The sequence below is a fragment of the Marmota flaviventris genome, chromosome 1 (genome assembly GCF_047511675.1).
Source record: "Marmota flaviventris isolate mMarFla1 chromosome 1, mMarFla1.hap1, whole genome shotgun sequence".
In the NCBI taxonomy this organism is placed as follows: Eukaryota; Metazoa; Chordata; class Mammalia; order Rodentia; family Sciuridae; genus Marmota; species Marmota flaviventris.
Window position 1 is genome coordinate 80,487,702 of NC_092498.1, and position 23,754 is coordinate 80,511,455.

The 23,754-nt window shown below is 37.8% G+C and overlaps 1 protein-coding gene and 1 non-coding gene across 2 annotated transcripts in view; both read left to right on the forward strand.

Annotated features, from left to right (window-relative positions):
• Positions 1 to 23,754, forward strand: part of Abcb5 (ATP binding cassette subfamily B member 5) — a 126,324-nt gene that overhangs the window by 17,990 nt on the left and 84,580 nt on the right. The window contains 6 exon segments of the mRNA XM_027932653.2: positions 18,910 to 19,101; positions 19,191 to 19,362; positions 21,382 to 21,506; positions 21,586 to 21,763; positions 23,024 to 23,137; positions 23,443 to 23,553. Coding sequence (XP_027788454.2) covers positions 18,910 to 19,101; positions 19,191 to 19,362; positions 21,382 to 21,506; positions 21,586 to 21,763; positions 23,024 to 23,137; positions 23,443 to 23,553 — 892 coding nt within the window.
• Positions 12,404 to 12,476, forward strand: Trnav-cac (transfer RNA valine (anticodon CAC)). The gene has a single exon. It is a non-coding gene; the product is annotated as a tRNA-Val (tRNA).

Here is a 23,754-nt window from a genome sequence, read left to right on the forward strand (position 1 = left end):
ACCAAAAGTTCTCTATAGGTTTAATGCAATGCCAATCAAAATCCCAACGGCATTTCTTGTAGAAATAGAGAAAGCAATCATGAAATTCATATGGAATAATAAAAGACCCAGAATAGCAAAAACAATGCTAAGCAGGAAGTGTGAATCAGGCGGTATAGCGATACCAGACTTCAAACTATACTACAGAGCAATAGTAACAAAAACAGCATGGTACTGGTACCAAAACAGGCGGGTGGACCAATGGTACAGAATAGAGGACACAGAAACCAACCCACAAAACTACAACTACCTTATATTTGATAAAGGGGCTAAAAGCATGCAATGGAGGAAGGATAGCATCTTCAACAAATGGTGCTGGGAAAACTGGAAATCCATATGCAACAAAATGAAACTGAATCCCTTTCTCTCGCCATGCACAAAAGTTAATTCAAAATGGATCAAGGAGCTTGATATCAAATCAGAGACACGCCGTCTGATAGAAGAAAAAGTTGGCTACGATCTACATACTGTGGGGTCGGGCTCCAAATTCCTCAATAGGACACCCATAGCACAAAAGTTAATAACGAGAATCAACAAATGGGACTTACTCAAACTAAAAAGTTTTTTCTCAGCAAAAGATACAATAAGAGAGGTAAATAGAGAGCCTACATCCTGGGAACAAATCTTTACTCCTCACACTTCAGATAGAGCCCTAACATCCAGAGTATACAAAGAACTCAAAAAATTAGACAATAAGAGAACAAACAACCCAATCAACAAATGGGCCAAGGACCTGAACAGACACTTCTCAGAGGAGGACATACAATCAATCAACAAGTACATGAAAAAATGCTCACCATCTCTAGCAGTCAGAGAAATGCAAATCAAAACCACCCTAAGATACCATCTCACTCCAGTTAGATTGGCAGCCATTATGAAGTCAAACAACAAGTGCTGGCGAGGATGTGGGGAAAAGGGTACACTTGTACATTGCTGGTGGGACTGCAAATTGGTGCAGCCAATTTGGAAAGCAGTATGGAGATTTCTTGGAAAGCTGGGAATGGAGCCACCATTTGACCCAGCTATTCCCCTTCTCGGTCTATTCCCTAAAGACCTAAAAAGAGCATGCTACAGGGACACTGCTACATCGATGTTCATAGCAGCACAATTCACAATAGCTAGACTGTGGAACCAACCTAGATGCCCTTCAATGGATGAATGGATAAAAAAAATGTGGCATTTATACACAATGGAGTATTACTCTGCATTAAAAAATGACAAAATCATAGAATTTACAGGGAAATGGATGGCATTAGAGCAGATTATGCTAAGTGAAGCTAGCCAATCCCTAAAAAACAAATGCCAAATGTCTTCTTTGATATAAGGAGAGTAACTAAGAACAGAGTAGGGTCGAAGAGCATGAGAAGAAGATTAACATTAAACAGGGATGAGAGGTGGGAGGGAAAGGGAGAGAGAAGGGAAAATGCATGGAAACGGAAGGAGACCCTCAGAGTTATACAAAAGTACATACAAGAGGAAGTGAGGGGAAGGGGAAAAATAATACAAGGGGGACAAACGAATGTCAGTAGAGGGGGCAGAGAGAGAAGAGGGGAGGGGAGGGGAGGGGAGGGGGGATAGTAGAGGATAGGAAAGGCAGCAGAATACAACAGACACTAGTATGGCAATATGTAAATCAATGGATGTGTAACTGATGTGATTCTGCAATCTGTATATGGGGTAAAAATGGGAGCTCATAACCCACTTGAATCAAATTGTGAAATATGATATATCAAGAACTATGTACAATCAACAAGTACATGGAAAAATGCTCACCATCTCTAGCAGTCAGAGAAATGCAAATCAAAACCACCCTAAGATACCATCTCACTCCAGTTAGATTGGCAGCCATTATGAAGTCAAACAACAACAAGTGCTGGCGCGGATGTGGGGAAAAGGGTACACTTGTACATTGCTGGTGGGACTGCAAATTGGTGCGGCCAATTTGGAAAGCAGTATGGAGATTTCTTGGAAAGCTGGGAATGGAGCCACCATTTGACCCAGCTATTCCCCTTCTCGGTCTATTCCCTAAAGACCTAAAAAGAGCATGCTACAGGGACACTGCTACATCGATGTTCATAGCAGCACAATTCACAATAGCTAGACTGTGGAACCAACCTAGATGCCCTTCAATGGATGAATGGATAAAAAAAATGTGGCATTTATACACAATGGAGTATTACTCTGCATTAAAAAATGACAAAATCATAGAATTTACAGGGAAATGGATGGCATTAGAGCAGATTATGCTAAGTGAAGCTAGCCAATCCCTAAAAAACAAATGCCAAATGTCTTCTTTGATATAAGGAGAGTAACTAAGAACAGAGTAGGGTCGAAGAGCATGAGAAGAAGATTAACATTAAACAGGGATGAGAGGTGGGAGGGAAAGGGAGAGAGAAGGGAAAATGCATGGAAATGGAAGGAGACCCTCAGAGTTATACAAAAGTACATACAAGAGGAAGTGAGGGGAAGGGGAAAAATAATACAAGGGGGACAAACGAATGTCAGTAGAGGGGGCAGAGAGAGAAGAGGGGAGGGGAGGGGAGGGGAGGGGTGATAGTAGAGGATAGGAAAGGCAGCAGAATACAACAGACACTAGTATGGCAATATGTAAATCAATGGATGTGTAACTGATGTGATTCTGCAATCTGTATATGGGGTAAAAATGGGAGCTCATAACCCACTTGAATCAAATTGTGAAATATGATATATCAAGAACTATGTAATGTTTTGAACAGCCAACAATAAAAAATTAAAAAAAAAAAGAACTATGTAATGTTTTGAACAGCCAACAATAAAAAATTTAAAAAAATAAAAAATAAAAAATAAACTATTTTCTTTCAAAGCCTTGTAGGAAATGCTATTTACATAAATTGAAAAGATTTCTATAAATTTAAAAATTGAAAAGCTATATGCTATAAATAAATAGTTAAAAAAAGTAAGGAGTAAGGTTTTGTTCAGACCAATTTTAGAAACTAATTATTTAGATTATTATAATAAATTATATCCAGAATAAAAATAGTAAAATCTGAATAAAAATAACTTATAAAGACATTCTGTTTTTATTCACATTTATTCACTCTGTCCCATATTGCATTGGTTAGGAAGATGCTTCTTTACTGAGCATGTTTGCTGCTCCGGACCCGTGTGGGCAGCTGAACTTAAGGTTGCTCGTGTGAATTTCCAGAGACACCAAATAAAACACAGACACACCCTGTACCTCTAAACAAGTTTCAGGATGGCTTCTCCATTCTCGGCCTCAGGCTCCCCAAATGGGAGAGCAAGACAAAGTCATGAGAGCCTGATGAGAGAGAAGAAGCAAATTCGGAAGTGGGCTTTTATTGGGGGGACACTTGTTCTTAGAAAGTTCCATCCAAAAAAGGCCAGAAGTGGCAAGGTTACAAGGGACAGGTGAGGGTAGTTCAACCCAAGGGGCAACATGCCTACATCTGAAGACACACCTTCAACTTCCTGAACCAGGACAACACCCAGATCACTACAAAATGTAATGATGGTCAAAGCCTCTTGCTTCAGGATGGAAGGCGGAAGTCATTCAGAGTGGCTCCCTACATATTTCCCCTTCTTTCTTTGAAAAAGAAGGTGATGGGTTACTATTTCAAGTTCTGAAATCACTGTTTTGAAGGCTCGCCATCCTGCAATTACAATTCAAGAGAGAATTAGTAGCAAAGAGAACAATATAAGGATATACCATGAAGAATGTTTAAGAATGTTTCCAGGTTAAAGCCATTCAATTTTTTAAGTATTTGATCAGCTAAAGAAGTAGGACCCAAAAAGTCAATCTTACTTTTTATATATCTTGAATATGATGATGGAGCTCCAAAAGATCCAAGATGTTATTATTATTTTGCCAAATACCCAATAAATGGTTTTTAATCTTCTCCCAATCCCATTGGGAAGCATTGTATTTGGCAGCAGTAACACACACATACTTATAGCTAGCATGACATTTAAGTCTTTCCTTGAATTTTATAGACACTTTTAGACAGCCAAAGCTCATTACCAATATTTATGACAGTAGCCTCTAAGGCATTTAGCTTCATCTCAATCCTCTTATCAATATTTATTTGATGATGAAGAGCCTTGAAAGTATTCTGAGCCAGATTATTAAGAAAATTTGCATGTTGAATATTTTGAGATACAGCTGTGACTATTGAAGCAATAAAGGAAACTAAGGCAACAACTCCCACTATTAAGAGACCAAGAGCACGTTTAGGTCTCACTAGCTGGGCATGTATTTGTTGTAAGACTTGAAAACCAGCATCAGCATATCATGGCTCTGAAATATTAGCTGACAATAAGACAAAAGAGGGCTGATGAAGAATCAGCGTTCCTTTCCCTCTATTATGTCTAGTGATACGGGTAGTTAAATTCCATTTATTACATGTTACAAGATATCTATCATCTTTCCTTTTAACTTTTACATTTCCAGTAATTAAAACATAAGGAGATTGAACACAGGCCCATAAGCCATAACAGGAACCTTTCTTACAGTTTTTGTCTGCAAAGTCTGGTAAAGGTTTGTCAATAATAAGAATTCTGAGGCAGCAATTAAGCACCAAACATCTTTCTGAATGCCACCTTCGCTGAAGGTCAAGATGTTACTAACAAATCCTCCAGGAGTCATGGCAGTACCCTTGATCAATTGCCTTTTGTCAATTTTAGGAGACCAATCCAAAATATACCCACTATTTCTAGACACCTTATGTTGTACTGGAAAAGTATTTATACAATCTATCTACATAGGAAAGGTGCCGATTTCTATCGCAGAATGGTTAGGACAATGAAGTATTCATGGACATTCTGCCGAGATGACTGGTTTGTTATGAGAAAGTCCCATTTTAATAATTGATCTGATATAAGGTTTGGAGTCACCAGGAACTGTACAATTAGTTGATCTAGGTCTCCCAACTACTGTCTTTTCCTTAAATGACACTTTTAGACAGCCAGCCTGTTTATTGTGGGACCAACACAAGACAATTGAGCACTATAGCCAGAATAATTAAATCCAGTCACATGATTGGGAGTAATGTGGGTGTTGTAAATAATCCCATCAGATATAAGTCATTAGTAAATACTGGGATAGATTTTCTAGTCCACACTGCTGAGTGTACTAAAGGTGGATCTTATGTCCAATAAGTTTCTCCCTGATTCCCATTTACCTGACAGCTCAATAGAGCTAATATTGCAGCAAGCATCCTTGTTAGAGATTTAACTTTTCCTTGCTGTTGAATCATTCGTGCAGCCTGCAGCATCAATTTCCTCAGATCCTTCCATGAGCGTAGCTTCCTCATTCAATCTCTATGAGCCCTCTTTCTTCTTCTCTTCCTTCAAGAGTTCCTCTTTTTGAGGGAAGTCAGGTCTGGCATCTCTGGGTCAATCTTCAGTCATTTGAATATTGGTTCTATGTCCTCCATGCCTGATGGAGGTACCAAAATAGGACGAAAAGCACCTTCTGGGAAAATACAAGCATGACTTCTTCCCCACATAATCACTGGATCTGGTCCTTTCCACTGACAGGTCTGCAAGTCCTTCCACCAAACTCGGCCTAAAGGGCCTGTTGCTATGGAAGACATGTGTCACTCAGCTGCAGTGCAACCTTCTGAGTCGCAATTTAGAAAATTTAAAATGAACAGAGCATGATTAAGGTTATTTTGGGGAGTCCTAGTCCTATCTCCCCCTTTTAGTTTTTGTAATTGTAGCTTAATAGATAAATGAGCTCATTCTACAATGGCTTGACCTTGAGGGTTATAAGGAAGACCTGTTTATGGTCAATATGAAACTCTTGGCAAAATTTTGAAAAGAAAGGCTTACATAAGCTGGTGCATTATCAGTTTTAATCTGCAAAGGACATCCTAATACTGCAAAGGCAGCTAAACAATGAGAGATAACATGTTGAGTATTTTCTTTTGCACAGGCTATAACAAAGATAAATCTAGAATAAGTATCTACATTTACATGTACATAACATTGTTTACCAAATTGAGGAATCTGAGTTACATCCATTTGCCATAATTGATTTTGTTTTAATCTGCAGGGAATACCCCATGGTAAAGATGGAATGTGTATAACCCATTGGGGGCAGTGACGTACAATTTGACGAGCCTATTCTCTAGTAATATTAAATTTTTTATGTAAACTAAAAGCATTTTGATGATGCAAAGAATATGGAGCTTGTGCACAGTCATACAAAGACATTTTCTGACAAACAGCAACCAATTTATCAATCTTATCATTACCTAATGTTAGAGGCCCTAGAAGATTAGTATGGGCCCATATGTGGCCTATAAAACATGGGTACTTTCACATTTGTACTGTCCTTTGTGGGATATGAAATAAATTGAATAACTCTTGTGATGATGTATACCCAATAATTGAAGTTTCAATATTTTTTGTAACTCCAACTGCATATATGCTGTCAGAATAAATATTGATGGGCTCATTTGCAAAATCACTTAAACACAAATGAGAGCTTGAAGTTCTGCTAATTGGGCAGAAGCATATGAGGTTTGTATTATCTATGTATGAGCATGACTATAAAAACCTGCTGTACCTAAGCATGAGCCATCAGTGAATACTGTTAGTGCACCATCTATTGGTTGTGCACGTACAATCCTGGAAATATGAATGAAGTTACCAATGCAAATTGAATAATTTTATCACAATGATAATGACTGTCTGACCAGGAAAATTAGCAAAAGCTACTTGCCCAGTATTAGAAGTTTGAAAAAGCCAATAATTCTGTTGAGCAGAAAATGGAATGATTATAATATTAGGTACTGATCCAAATAGCTGTAAAATTCTTGTTCTGCCTTTTATCGCTAATTGAGCAATAAAATCATGAAAAGAAGTTAATGACTTTTGAGGAGAGTGGGCTAAATGAATTCACTCAATAACTCCCAATGTCTGCCATATAACCCCTGTAGGGGCATAAGCAGTTGAAAATATTAATAAATATATAGGCTCTTTTGGATTAATTCTAGTAAACTGAGCATTCTTAATAGCAATTTCAATTTTCCTCATAGCTGTTCTTGCTTCTGCTTTGATTTGATGAGAAGTTGGAGAAGGACCTCCCTGTAATATCTGGAATAAAGGACTTAAATCTGAAGTAGTTAGCTTTAAAGATGGCCTCAGCCAATTAATATCTCCTAATAATTTTTGAAAATCATTAAGGGTGTGCAGCTCCTTGATTCTTATTTGTAAGTTTTGAGGACAGATTGTATGTCCTTCAATCACATAACCTAGATATTGAAAAGGAGATGTCTTGCACCTTCTCAAGTGCAATGCAGAAACCCATTGCTGTGAGTGAAGTCTCTAATTGGGCAAAAAATTTTAAGAGTACATTTGAATTAGCATGAGCTAAAAGTATGTTATCCATAAAATGAATAATATATGCATCAGGGAATTTTTCCCTCATAGGCGTGATAGCCTGTGCCATAAAATTTTCACATAGGGTAGGACTGTTACAAATTCCCTGAGGCAACACTTTCCAGCAATATCTTTTAACTGATTCTTTAAAATTAATTGCTGGGACACTAAAGGCAAACTTTTTACAGTCATCTGGGTGAAAAGGTATAGAAAAAAAAGAATCTTTTAGATCTACTACTATCAAATAATAATCTAAAGGAATAGCTGTAGGAGAAGAATGCCCAGATAGTAACACTCCTCTATGGGCTCTATAACACAATTAATAGCTCTAAGGTCTTGTAATAATCTCCAACTACCAGATTTTTTTCTTAATTACAAAGACGGGTGTATTCCAAGGGCTGAGCATAGGCTCTGAATGACCAGCCTGAAGTTGTTCCTCAACTAACATGTGGGTTATTTTAAGTTTTTCCCCTGTTAGAGGCCACTAAATAACCCAGATTGGCTCTTCTGTGAGCCAATCAATTTTTTCTGCTGTTCTTTGGGTCAGGGAAAAAGTCAGGGCCCCTACCAAAAATTTTGGTTGGGTGCATTAATTAATCTCTGTTGGGAAGATTGGGTAATAGGTAGGTACCCCTTCTGTAAATTTCCCTAGGAGTAAGTCCTTGATTAAGTCCTTCAAATAACATGAGAGAATTTGTAGTTACTAATAATAATCCTAAACTGCTTAAAATATCTCTACCCCATACCGGGCACTCTGAGCAGGTTGAAATATCTGTTCTATGACCTCTAAATTGGCAGGAGCAATATGTAAAGGCCAGCTTTTTGCCCAAAATATATGAGATAAAACAGATTTATCTGCCCCAGTATCTTGAAATTTTTTAAGATTGATTTTAACTTCCAGTAAGGGGCACTCCTGCCAGATTAATTTAGCCCTGTACACTCAGTCCAGGGACCCAGAAGTTGAAGTCTAAAGCGGGCTGTCTGTGTAACAACAAGACAAAACTAACAGTCCTAACTGTGCCAGTACATCTTTGGTAGAGAGCTGAATGGCATTTTCTGATTACACAGTGATTTTAATCTCTAAAATCGGAATCAATAACCCTGGTATTACCTGAATTCCCTCTTTTAAATTATTTTGTCCCAAAATTAGGCATATGGTACCTGGGGGGTAATGGCCTATGGATTCCAGTAGAAATTTGCTGTGGTCCCATTTCAGGTGTTAAATTTACTACCATGGCTGGTCATAAAACTATCCTCTGGATGGAGGTGACTGGTAATAATGACAATCCGCTATGGCCACCTGTGATGACATCAGAACCTGCGACTCTGACTCCTCTTCCCCTGCAAACTGCAGAGCCCCCAGGGTTTTTAGGGCCTGGGGTTGGCCATGGCCCGAAGGAGGTGGAACAACACCATACCTGTTCCCATCTCCCCTTACCATGCTGCTTTTTGTGCGGGAGTGCCAGCCGCGTAAATCAGAGGAGGTCTCTGCCCTATTGTGCCGAGATTCGCAGTCCTGTGCCAAATGCCCAGTCCTACCACAATTGAAACACTGCCCTGGAGAATGATGTCTCTGTGATTGGGGCTGGAGTACCTGTTTTAAAGCCACAGTGAGCGTAAAACCTTGTAATTGTGCTAGACCAACATCCACACAAAGGCAAATGAATTCAGAAACTGTCCCTTTCTTCCAATGGGGTCGGAGGATGTCCTGACAAACTTTATTGGCGGTTTCAAGTGCTAGCTGTTTGACTATGAACCCAGCGGACTTTGAGTTTCTGATGAATCTGTTCGCTGCCTGGTAACAGGCACACCACGAAATCAGAGAATTGTTCTTCTGATCCCTGTTTAATTTAGTCAGATTAAGACTAAATCCAATTTAGATTGATCCCAGGAAGATATCTCATGCCACGCCCTTTTGGCACATGCAGTGATCTGATTACAAATGGCTAGATCATAATTTAATTGTCTCTATAGGTCTGCAAATTCCCCAGTTCCCGTTAACATCTCCAAAGGGGCATCAAAGCTTTGCCTTCTGTTCCTCTCAACCTGCTCGGTGCAATAATCAGTCTAGTGAGATCACCAAGGGAGATAATAACCCCTGGAAAGGCAAGATTTTGCCATAGAAATCCAGTTATTTGGGGGTAAAGGCTTATGGCATAACAAATCAAGTAGGCTTTGCACAAAGGGTGAGTTTGGACCATAGGTATAGCAAGAGCTTTTGAGCTCCTTTAGAGTCTTAAAAGGAACTTCAGCGTGCATGTGGACATGCTGGTTTTGTTTGTTAATCTGCTCAAAGACTGGAAAAAGCTGAAAATGTGTAATGTCTTCCCCCACTTCCTGCGCTCTTCTAAGGCCACACTGTAGAGGTGTTAGCATGGCAACCGCCAGTTCAGAGTAATTATTGAACTCCATTCTCCCAGAGGAGAGCAGCTGAATTTTAATGGTGTGTGCCAGGACAGCTAGACATAATTTAACAAAACCCTCCTCCAAGTCTTCCTCACCTTCTGACTGAGTCCATTAAGAAAAATGTGACTCTTTTTTGTCTGTATCTTCCTGTCCATTTTGTTACTCTCCATTTTGAATCTGCATCACAGAAATCCTATCAGGGATAGTTTCCTCTTTTCAACACACCCCTTGGTGGTCCTCTAAACTGCTGGGTCTATCTGGCTCAGTGGAGACTGAACTTTTGGTCCTAGGTCTTGCCCCAAGGCCATCTGTTTGTGGTTTATGAGCTGCAGACTGATGGAAAATTGACTCCACCCTCCACCCTCTACTGTCCATTCATCATTCAATAGTGTATTATTTAGTCTCCAGGTATTAGAGTAACTTTATTTTATCATTGGTATTTAATTTTATTGCATTGTGATATGATAGGATGCAAGGTATTATCCCTATTTTTTTTTTATTTCCTAAGAGTTGCTTTGTGGCCTAAGTTATGGTCTATCTTAGAGAAGGATCCATGTGCTACTGAGAAGAAAGTGTATTCAGTCACTGGTGAATGAAATATTCTATATGTGTCTCTTAAATCTAAATTATTAATTGTATTTTTAGTTCTTTAGTGTCTTTATTTAGTTTTTGTTTGGAGGATCTATCCAGTGGTGAGAGAGTAGTGTTAATGTCACCTGGTATTATTATACTATAGTACAGTTTCTTCTGAAATTGAGAAGGGTTTGTTTGATGTACATAGATGCTCCATTATTTGGGGTATAAATATTTAAGGTTGGTATTTTTTTTGATATAGAGTTCCCTTAAGCAGAATGAAATGGCCTTAATTTTTCTCTCCTGATTAACTTTGGCTTGAAGTCCACTTTAACAGATATGAGGATCTAAACCCCTATTTATTTATAAGATCCACGTGAAAGATATGTTTTTATTCATCATTTTATCTTGAGTCTGTGAATGTCTTTGCCTATGAGGTGAGTCTCTTGGAGACAGCATATTGTTGGGTCTTGTTTTTAATCCAATCTTCCAGTCTTTTCTTTTGATTGATGACTTTAGGCCATTTACATTCAATGTTTCATTGAGGAATGACTTTTACTCTTTGTCATTTTTAATTATTTCTGGCTTTTAATTTGAATTTGTTTCTCCATCAATTTCTTGTTCTTTTAGTGTAGTTCCTCCCTTTGCTGGTTTTCACTTTTATTTTTCATTTCTTCTTCATGAAATGTCTATGAGTATATTTTAAGGGCAGGCTGTCTAACGTTTTCTAGCTTTTTAATTGTTTTATCATGGAAGGTTTTATTTCATCATAAATTCCGAAGCTTAATTTTGCTGGATATAGTATTCTTGATTGGCATCTATTTTCTTGCAGAGTTTGGTGTATATTATTTCAAAACCTCTTAACTTGAAGTGTCTAGGTTGAAAAATCAGTTGAGATCCAAATTGGTCTCTCTCTAAATGTTACTTGTTTTCCTCTGGCAGCCTTTAGAATTTTATTCTTATTCTGTGTGCTAGGCATTTTCAGAATAATGTGCCTTGGCGTGAGTCTTTTGTAATTTTGTATGTTAGAGAAACTGAAAGCGTCCTGTATTTGATTTTCCATTTCATTCTTTAGGTTTGGAAAATGTTGAAATTATTTCATTGGAAAGATTATGCATTCCTTTCATTTGTATATCGGAGCCTTTATCTATTCCAATAAATCTTAAATTTGGTCTTTTCAGGTTATCCCATATTTCTTGGAAGTTCTGTTCATGGTCTTTTAACATCTTTCCTCCATGGTCAAATTTGTTTTCCAGATCATATATTTTATCTTCATTTCCTAAAACTATCTTCTAAGTCATCTAGTCTGTTGGTGATACTTTCAATTGAATTTTTAATTTGTTGTATTGATGCCTTCATTTCAAGGATTTCTGCTTTGTCTTTTTTTAGAATCTCTATCTCTTTATTTATGCAATCTTTTACCTCCTGTATTTTCTCTCCTTGATTTTACTCCTTGTACCATCCTTTAGTTTGAGGATCAGTTTAATTATGCACATTCTAGACCCCTTTTCTGACATTTCTTCCACTGTGGTGTCAATAAATTATGTTATTGGAGTATTTGATTTGTTTGGGGCAATTTATTCCCTTGCTTTTTCATAGTGTTTGTGTGTCTACCCATCTAACAATATGGACCTGAGGCAGGAGAGTTCTACCCGGTAGACTTATAGTGTCCCTGAAGGTTTGCAATACCTCACTGTTTCAGAGGAGACAAAAAAATAACAACAACCAATGCAAAAAAATATACCATATTAAACCAAATAGTTTCTACTATGTTATCTACATTATTAAATATTACAATAAACAGAAATGATATGATCACTTATTACCTGCAATAAAAACATCAAGTTTGCACTAGGGTTGACAATTTTAAATCATGGGCAGGAAAAGAACAGAAGTGATATAGGATATGATGAATATGAGGGAGGAGGAGAAAAGAGAGGAGGGAAAAAACTGAAGGAAGAGTATAATAAGAGAGAACAATAAAGATTGGCTGTTATAGGGCGTTTCCGTGGTGTAGTGGTTATCACGTTCGCCTCACACGCGAAAGGTCCCCAGTTCGAGACCGGGCGGGAACAGCCGGTTCCTGCCACATAAATCAAAGTGTGAAATATGATATATCAAGAACTATGTAATGTTTTGGGGCTGGGGATGTGGCTCAAGCGGTAGCACGCTCGCCTGGCATGCGTGCGGCCCGGGTTCGATCCTCAGCACCACATACAAACAAAGATGTTGTGTCCACCGAGAATTAAAAAATAGATATTAAAGAATTCTCTCTCTCTCTCTCTCTCTCTCTCTCTCTCTCTCTCTCCCACTCTTTCTTTAAAAAAAAAAAGATTGGCTGTTAGTGGAAGAAAAGAGAGAAAGAGAATCAAGGTAAATAGATAAGAGAAAAAATATATAGAAAATAAAAGTAAAAATTTTTTTAAATTAAAATGAAAGAACACAAAACAAAACTAAAATATACAAATCAAACATCCTAGTTTAAAAAAACCTGATCTATGAAAAATAAATGGCTTCAAAATGCTATAAATAGAAGAAAACCTATGAGTATGTATAAATGTCCATGTACCATTAAGGTCACAATTAAACAAAGAAGGGAAACAAAAAGAGAGAGAGAAATCTTGATGAAAAGTTAAAGAATTCTTTCCATTGAAGTTCCAAAGATTCTCAGCTTCTCTTCTCAGCACATTTAGGTGGGGGTATCTGGAGTGTGATGCTCCATCCTCTGGATTGCTTGAGTGGGAGAGGTAATCACATAGGTGGAACTGGTAGAATTTATGGAGGCAGAATTTAGGCTTAGGTGGGTGCCAGGCTTTTCCCTAAATGCCAATTGGTTTGGAGATTTTAAATCAGCACACCTCCAGGGCCCACTGATTGCCAGTCCTCAGTAGAAGACTGTACATGGGGGAGGTCCACACTGGATCCCCTGGGTTTCACTCTTGTGGTAGAGAAGCCAATTCGTAGCCCCCTATGTCACCTGAGACCCATCCCCCCACTTCCTAGTCTTGGGTTCAGTCTCCAGATTTAATCTCTCCTGCCCTCACACTTCCAAATTCCCAGCCAGGCTAGTCTGTCCCAGCCAGACTAGTCTGTCCCAGCCAGTCCTGCAAGCAGGCAGAGTGGATGAGGAAGGGTAGAGCCAGGTGGTTTTCCACAACTAGTTGTCCCCTATGTAAACCTCTCTCCATGTTTGATTTTCTCTTGGTCACTTAAGCATACCCTATGTTGTGCAGTGTGTTTACTGGGTCTGTATCTTGGGCCAAGCTCAGGTTTTCCAGGAATTGGCTCCCTCAGCTTCTGGCCCCCACACCATGACTGCAAAATGGTTCCTTCCTTTGTCCTCCATGTATCGCCTGAAGAGATGGTGGCTTCTTTCCCACACAAGGCTATTGTGCAGGGCGCCTTTCATTTTATTCCACAATGTCCTTGATCTCTAAAGGATCCAAACCCAGAAATGTCTCGGGCCTCCTAAAAATGCAGGTTCTTTTAGTTCCCTTATCCTTCTATTTTGCTCACAGAGGGATCACTCTGGCTGATACTTCTGGCTTGGCCATGGCAGCAGCTGTACTACTGGGAATTTCTTCCTTATTTTATTATATCCAACCTCCTGAGTCCCATTATGCTTTGAATATCCAGTATTAAATTCCAACAAAGTCCCTTTCCTTGTATTTTTTTTTCTGTGTGTGAGTATGTGGTGTTGGGGATTGAACCCAGGGCATGTGAGGCAAGCACTCTACCAACTGAGCTATATCCCCAGCCTCCCTTGCTTTTGTTGTTGTTGTTGTTCACCCACCTTGCTAAGAGGCTGCCTGTCTGCTTTCTTGGTTTCATGCCACAGAGTAGCCAGGAAAGCAACCTCCTCTAGTCCACCATCTTGAAAGCCTGCTTTTCATCTTCTTAAAGGTTTCTTTTGGGACACAAAAGTCTTAAATTTTGATGAATTCTAATTCATCAAGTTTTTCCTTTTTATGGATTTGGTTTTAGATTTTAAAATGCTAACCCAAAGTCATAAAGATTTTCTATTACTTTCTTCTAGAAGTTATACTTACATCTGTGATCCATTTCAAGTTAATTTTTGTGAAAGGTGTGAGGTAAGGGTCTAACTTCATCTTTTTCACATGTGACTATCCAGTTGTTTCAGCATCATTTCTTAAAAAAGATATTCCTTCTCTACCATATTGCCTTGGTACCTTTGCTAAAAATCAACGGTCCATAAATGTAAAGGCTAGTTTCTATTATCTCATTTCTGTTGCCTTTATTAATGTGTATATCATTATGTCAGTACCATACTATTTTGATTACCATACTTTTACAGTTTAAATAAATAAGTAAAATCAGAAAGTATAAGTCTCCCAACTTTGTTCTTTTTGAAAATTATTCTCACTGTTCTGAATAAAGGTATCTTACCTTTATTTCTACAGAACTTTTAGAATCACCTTGTCAATGTTTACCAAAAAACAAACAAAAAACTACTAGGGTTTTTTTTTTTCTTTGCAGAATTGCATTGAATTTATAGATCAATTTACAGAGAATTGTCATTTTGACAATATTCAGTTTTCCAATCCATGAACATGGATGTGTCTCCTCTTTAATTTAGATCTTTTGAAATTTTCACAGTAATGCATTACAGTTTTCAGTACACAAATTTTGTATTTCTTCTTTTTATTTGACTTTAAAACCAATGTTCTTCTTCACTTTTTATTAAACTTGTACTGCTCTATACTGTCCTTGAACAGTGATTCTTATTAGAAAGTACTTATAGTTGATTCTTTTTTTATAAAGAGAGAGAGAGAGAGAGAATTTTTTTAATATTTATTTCTTTTTTAGTTCTTGGCAGACACAACATCTTTGTTTGTATGTGGTGCTGAGGATCGAACCCAGGCCGCACGCATGCCAGGCGAGCGCACTACCGTTTGAGCCACATCCCCAGCCCCATATAGTTGATTTTTATTATTTGCAGTAGTTGTGTTCTAACAAACTCACTAGGAACATTGAATTTGCAAATACTAGACATTATTACTCTTTGAAGAAATATAGGTTAGGTCCTGTGAGCCTTTGGTCACATATGTTTCATCAACTAATCAATTAGTAACCTAATTTTATGTATGTCTTTGTTTAGAGACACTTTAGTGATTCAGTGACCTTGAACTCACAGTCAACAGCACTGCAACCCATCCCTGGATGAAGCCTATCTAACACACCTTCTCCACAGGGCACCTCACGAACTTCTTGCACTTTGGAACACTAGACAGCACTTCATCCTGATTCTTGGAGTCATTACAAACGGAAAAATCACCAACAAAAAGCACAAAAATTAGAAAAGCCTGAAAATTATCCTTATTGTTAGAAATAGACCATGAAAATTATACTTTTTTTATAGTAATAGAGCTGAAACAAAAAGGCAGAATATTACTCTGTGGACCTCAGCTGGAAAGATGTGCATTGGGCAGATCAATTTTTTTTTAACTTTGGACTTACCAATTAATTTTAATGCCTACTACTAAATACATAATCCTCAAATAATAAGCATCAATTTTATTTCTTCTTGTGTCTTGTTTGGTACTTCATCTCCTAATTTCCAGTCACTCATTGGCCTCTTCTCAGCCATTTCTTTGGAGGCTCTTTCTCTTCACCCAAAATTCAGCATGTTTGCAGGGTCCTTGAGATCAATCTTTGGCCCTTTTCTCTTTTTTACATTTCATTACCTTTTTCAAATGTAACTTTCTTTACATTTCATTCTCCCTCTCCTTGGGTAGGTCGTCTCATCCTGGCTCTTTGTTTTATTTTTTATTTTATTTTATTGTTGGGGGTGGGGGGTGGGATTGAACTCAGGAGCATGGGCCACTAAGCCACATCCCCAGCCCTATTATGTATTTTATTAAGAGACAGGGTCTCACCGAGTTGCTTAGTGTCTCGCTTTTGCTGAGGCTGGCATTGAACTCATGATCCTCCTGCCTCAGCCTAGGGAGCCACTAGGATTACAGGCATGCACCACCATGCCCAGTGGCTCTTTGTTTTAATACCTGCCTGTAAGCTACTATTTTTCAAATTCCAGTCTAGACCCTTCTCTAGTCCTTCTGACTCCCATTTTCAACTTAATTACCATTTTGAGGTTTAATAGCCATCTCAGACTTGGACATCTCATGTCCAAGGCCAGCCAGAATTCTTGAATTCTCTCCCCCTTCCTCAGTCTCCTACATCTGTAAATGGCACCCCACTCACCCTGCTGCCCAACCAAAACCTAAGGAGTTATCCCCAATTTTGCCCCTTTCTTCATTCTTTATATCCTCTATATCAGTAATTATTTTTAGGATGAGTGTGTTGAACAAAGAAGTGTTTTATTATTACAATCATAATCTACAGAGCCTAAGAGACCTAAATATCTGTGTCATAGCAAATGAATATGGCAATTCAACATTCAGGGTCAATAAAATACCTAAAGATTAGACTCCCATGGTGAACAGGACCCTTTGGGCCAGCTATAACAGATTTTCAAGTTCTCTCTCCCCACCAAGGATCTCAGAAGATACTCTAATCAAGGGGAAGCATGTAATGGGGTGCTCTTCAAGCAGCTTAAAAACTTACATCAAGGGGACAGAATGGGAAAAATTTTTTTAAAGCTTTTATTGGCACATAATTATATAGAACAATGGGATTCATTGTGACATATTTGTACATAACAGAATTTGGTCAGTTTCATTCCCCAGCATCTCCATTTGCCCTCCCCTTAATCCACAGCCTCTACCTTTTGGCTTTCCTTCTGTTTTCATGAGATCCTCCCATTTCTTTCTCTTTGTCTCTCTCTCTCTTTCTCTCTCCAACTTCCACATATGAGAAACAACATATGACTCTTGACTTTCTCAGTCCAGCTTATTTTGCTTAGCATGATGTTCCCCAGTTCCATCCATTTTATTTTGCTTAGCATGATGTTCCCCAGTTCCACCCATTTTATTCTTTTTTATGATTGAATAAAACTCTGTTGTGTATATATGCCGCATTTCCTTTATGCATTCACCTCTTAAGGGTCACCTAGGCTGGTTTCATCACTTGGCTATTGTAAATTGTGCTGCTATAACCAAGGTATGCTTGTATCACTAGAGTGTCACCAAAGGCAGGAAAAAAGATTTTTGCGCTAACGGTCTTCTCAGTCATCTTTTTTGGCATAGAAGGTTGGCTGAGGAGGGGAGGGGGGATAATAGAGGATAGGAAGGGCAGCAGAATACAACATACACTAGTATGGCAGTATGTAAAAAAGTGGATGTGTAACCAATGTGATTCTGCAATCTGTATACGGGGTAAAAATGAGAGTTCATAATCCACTTGAATCAAATGTATGAAATATGATATGTCAAGAGCTTTGTAATGTTTTGAACAACTAATAATAATAATTTAAAAAAAGAAGGTTGGCTGATTTGGTTTGAGGGGTCCAATAGCTGACAATTTTTGTTTCTTGGAATAACATGTGAACGGTGCATTGTAACTGCAAGCCACATGACATCCTGCATTTATCCAGCCTCAACATTTCACACCACTTTAAACTCCTTCAGTTCCTGGAACATGTTGAACTTTTTTTCTGCCTCACTGTCTCCTGGGAGAGACCTTTTCTCCCTCCCTTGAATGCTTTTCATGCTTTTTATGGCTGACCCTATGTCACATTTTGAATGCCAGCATAATATCACTTCCTCAAAGAAACTTTTCTTAACCACTGTATTTATCTGCATTTAATCTTCCAACCCACATTTACCCACAAATTATCCTATGACCTATCACCCGGCCTATTTCCTTCATGGAACAACTTGAAACTCTTCCTCATTGTATATTATCTGTGTCCTCCCATGAGAATGAGAGGATTCATTATCTTGCTCATGGTTGTATCTCTAGAACCTCATGCATGCTGGGCACCCAGAATGCATCTGTTAAATGACCACATTTTTTATCTGATATTCCACTTGCTATATATTTAGACTGTTTTCATCTTTTCTGTACTATTACAAATACCACAGTGACCTTCCATATAGATTAATTTTTGCACATATTACCTTAGTTAAATTCCTTAAGTTGAATTTTGGATTTAGTGATACATATATGTTTAAAGCTTTTTATCAAATGCTATGATTATTAACGTTTTCTTTACCCTTCTATTCCATATACACCTATTTTAATCACCCCAATGAAACTTTTTTCCATGAAAGTATTAACAATACTATTAAAAAAAAAGAAGATTAAAAATAGTAAGTAAGTTTTAAGATGCTAATTTCTAATGTAAAAAGAGATAAACATTCTCCAGATGTTTTACCAAGGAAACACAGATTATTCATTTCATTCAATGTATATACTTTATTATTAAGTTAATTTTAGTTATTTTCCAGATCTAATATAAATTCTCTCAAATATTATGACAGATGTTTGTCCTTCCTTCCTTCCCTTCCTCCCTCCTCCCTTCCTTCTTTCAGAAGCAAGGAAAACAAGTTGTGCTTCAGTCTAACATTTCCAATAATCTTTCTTCAGGTTGACTATGTATTATGTTGGAATAGGAGCTACTGCCTTGATCTTTGGCTACATGCAGATTTCCTTTTGGGTGATAGCTGCAGCACGGCAGACCAAGAGAATTCGAAAACAGTTTTTTCATTCAGTTTTGGCGCAGGACATCGGTTGGTTCGATGGTTGTGACGTTGGGGAACTGAACACTCGCATGACTGAGTAAGAGGATGGACAGATGGATGTGCAGTGCGTCAACTTTGTTCTCACATGTGACATGGACACAACTCAACTATATTTGTTTGTTTCAGTGACATCAACAAAATCAGCAATGGCATTGGAGACAAGATTTCTCTGTTGTTTCAAAATATGTCTACTTTTTCCATTGGCCTGGCAATTGGCTTCTTGAAGGGCTGGAAACTGACCCTGGTAACTCTGTCCACATCTCCTCTTATCATGGCTTCGGCAGCAATGTGCTCTCGGGTAAGCAGCGTGGCTAGTAGGGCTGGCTGGAAGCCGAGGTGTGAACTTAAAGCCTTACTGAGTTGGTCAAAAATGATGTTTCTATTCATTTTCCATAACCCAAACTATGAAGGGTGCTGTCAACCACAAATTCTTCTCATTTTCTTCATTGTGGATCACTTTCCTGTCTTCAAAAGTTATCTGACTAAATTGAAGATTGTTATAACATCTTACTAACATTAAAAAATATCCCTTGCTATTGTGCAGCCTAGTGCAGCTTCCCAGGATAGCATGAGGAGGTGTGAGACATTACACACAGGATGCTTAGTTGCTGCTACTAGAGGATCATGAGCTCTGAATTCCCAGATAAATGTGTGGTGCTTTATTTCACTGGGTAGAACCAGAGGAAAAGTTCCAAAAAGGATAAACTCCTAAAACATTTTTTGTGTGTCAGCCTCTTCAATCTTATATTTTTAATACACAATTTGAATAAAATTTAAAAGGTCTGCTACTGCCTTTTTTTTTTGTATTATATAAATGTGTTTCCATTTTTCAGCGGTGTACACCACTAGATGTTAATCTTATCTACAGCCTGGTTTTGAAACTAGTGCTCTTTGTGAAGTTCAAAAACAAGTATAGTCCTACTATCTCTGTCCAAATTGAGCCTTTGGTAATTCTACCAGTGTATATACCCAACCACCATATTGGAGGGATAGTGTTTTTAATTTTGAAATACTAGTTATTCTCTTGGGAAATCAACTCCATAAGACTTCTGGAGTTTATTTGCTAATATGGAATTAACCAAAAAAGAATTTTTGGCAATAAAAATATTCTGTGACTGATTCCTTAAGAATAGGCATGGCTGTTTAGACAACAAATCTATATTTAGTGTGACTTCTAGTGTTAACCTTGTAATCTTGACAAGCTTTTTATCCCCATCTTATTTGAAATGAGGATCTCTTGGTAGGAAGATTACTTACAATGTGTTACTATGATCAGGGTTTTCACTGCCCAGGGAAGAAAGATGAGTTAGAAACAGTAGAGGGCAATCTAAGTTTTGTAACTGTATGAACTGAAGAGGAAGCAACTGAGGACCCATGTTCTCCAAATGACTAGAGCTACCAGGGTGGGTGGTTTCTATCTTTTTTCAGTTCAGTTTAATTTGGCAAGCGTTTATTAAATACTATGTCCAAGGCTTTATATGAGGATGTGTTTTCCCCTAAGTGATGTATTATAGAAATAACTGTCTTTATTCAGTGAATTCAGAAAATAATGAGTACTGCTCAGCTCATTCTACCCTGACTTTAACAGCCACCCAAGCATGACATACCGAAAATCAGCTCCAGTCTTATAGAATGCACTTTGAAACTGGGTAGATTTGTTAGGAGAGGAGGCAATATTGCAAATTCACAGTTCTGAAGACAGTGTTCCTGCTGTTCCCTTTCACTGAAATTGTTGTGCTGGTTACTAAACTAGAAAGGATTAATAAGGAAAAAGGTACATCTGTTGTCAAATTTTGAGAAATCAAGTATACCTGCCTACTCATATCAACACTGCTATTCTCCCCTTTTGCTCCAAATATCATCTCTTGGAGTACAAATACAAAGCATTTACTGGGCAGCCTACATTATGCAGTACAGTTCCAAAGGACATACCCCACACATATGCAGGATCATGTTCCTTTTTCTGCCACAATCCTGTGACCTGGAAGTCTTGCTTTGTACATAATAATAATTAATCATACCGAGTCAAATCAGGCTCACCAGTTTCCAGAGTACCCCAAAAGAGCAATGTCCCTAATATCCTTCTATGAATCAAATCTTTTCGAATTATACCAACATCTAAAATAGTTTTTTAAACCACAGAGAGAAAACAGTAAAGCTCCACTAGTAGACGAAAAATAGACTAGATAGATACTAGATACTTGGCAACTAGATACCTGGTAACGTTAAGCTACCTAGAATTCTGATTCCACCTGAATTAAATGTTTTGCATACTATTACTACCTCAGATCCACTCTTTGTGGTTAATTTATTACAGATGGTCATCTCACTGACCAGTAAGGAATTGAATGCCTATTCCAAAGCTGGGGCTGTAGCAGAAGAAGTCTTGTCATCCATCCGAACAGTCATAGCTTTTGGAGGCCAGGAGAAAGAAATCCAAAGGTCTGACCTTTAATTATGACAAAATATGCTTGATTTTATTTTCCCCAAAGGCTGTTACATTGTGTTTTGTCTTTGTAAGGTATACACAGAATCTAAAAGATGCCAAAGATATTGGCATCAAAAAGGCTATAGCTTCGAAACTCTCTCTCGGAGCTGTGTACTTCTTTATGAATGGGACCTATGGACTCGCTTTTTGGTATGGAACCTCCTTGATTTTTAGTGGAGAACCTGGTTATACCATCGGGACCATTCTTGCTGTGAGTCTTGTTTGGGAACAAAGGAAAATGACCTTTTCTTACCTAGTATTAAATAAAAATTCCAGTTTGAAGATGAAAATTCCAAGATGTTTTTGATAAACAAGTATTGGTCTTGCTCACAAGATTTGTAGATATTTTCACAGTTTTAAGTTGATGGGATTTATTCATCCAACATGCTTTGGTGTCCTCATGTACCAAGCATTATGCTTTTGTCTGAATTAACCACTAAGAGGGACGTGGTTTTCTTGGTTAGTCTCTAGGGGCACCTGTCCTTTTATGCTTATTGACATAAGATGGCTCTCAACATTCACTGAACGTCCTCCCTCTGGGCATACTCTGTCCATGGGAGTCACCTGCTCTTCCCCTCTCATTTCAATATACAGGAATGTCAAAAACAAACTATTATAAAGCTCTGTTCAACATTGAAATTTTGAGTCTTTTCAATTCCTAGGGGTTATTAATTTTAATTTTTTTCTGTTATCCTCTCAAGTTTCAACAAAGAACAATTCAAGATCCACAAACATTTGTCATAGTGAACCAAATTGTTCTGCTCTACATACTTCAATTCTTGTTTGGCCTTCCCATTGTGTACAGATTTCTCCTTTCTCAACTACAATCATCTTTTGGATTTGAGATTTTCACACTTAAGACTCTAAGCTCTTTATCTCATATAATGTGAAATGTGAGCATGAATTTGGGGCTAGTCCTTTTTCTTCTAGCTTTCTCATCTGTATGATGGGGAAAATAGCACCTAACTTAAGAGTTTTTTCCTTATTTGGCTTTTTATTCAGAGTTATGTTTGCCTGAAAATGATGCAGCTGACAATGATAAAAGAATTCAAAAAATGGGAGAATGGAAATAGTATACCGTCTCTTATCTAGTGACATCTATTACCACTCCTCCTGTTAAAGCACAGGGGGTGAGCTACAAGGAGAGGAGTGGGACGGGAGACTCACTTTACCTCTTACCCAGAAGACCATGAACAGCCAGAAAGGTTCTGTTAGCAGATGGTGCTGCACAGTTCTCCCAGTAGGAAATCACCACAAAACTATGGGACAATCAAAAGCTGTTCTGTATTAGGAAAGGGCCAAAGATACTTGGATTAAACTTGCATTTCCTGTTTATTTGATCACATCTTCCACTCTGAACCGCTAATTCCTATAATATTTCTCTATGAACCTAAACCGACTATATACTTCATCCTTTTGTCTTTATAACTGCAATGTGTAACTATGATTTTTGTGGTTGTTGTTCCTATAGGTGTTCTTTAGTGTAATCCACAGTAGTTACTGCATTGGAGCAGCAGCCCCTCACTTTGAAACCTTCTCTATAGCCAGAGGAGGAGCCTTTAATGTTTTCCAGGTGATTGATAAGGTAAGAACTCCTTGCTTTGAAAGCTAGCTATCATTACTACAGGAAGGAGACCAAAACTCAGGCACATTCATTTCACTAAAGCCAAAGGATGGTGAAATCCATGCTGACCAGCTGCCTAATAGAAATAAAGACTGCTTTCAACTCTTTTTTATGAGGGGATTGTGTTTTATTGAAACCTCTGTGTCCACTTCTAAAGCAGAAAGAAAAACATTGTAAAAGAAAACCATCTTTAAACTGTTTTTAGGATATAAAGGGTATTGTCTTATTCCTTTGAAGATTTATAACATTCTCTTTCTTTTTCTAAGAAACCCAGTATAGATAATTTTTCAACAATTGGGTATAAACCTGAATGCATAGAAGGAACTGTGGAATTTAAAAATGTTTCTTTCAATTATCCATCAAGACCATCTGTCAAGGTAAGTTAAATGAAGTAGTATTCTACCATTTTATGATAATATCTTCTTTTGAGGTTATTTAGGATAATTTTGACTAATTTTGGCTACTTTGCTTACAGACTTGAGTAGGCAGACAGATAAGTTATGGACAAATAACTCAGAACTACTATTTATATTTTTCAGGCTCTTTATTCTATAGATAACTGATAATATATATATATA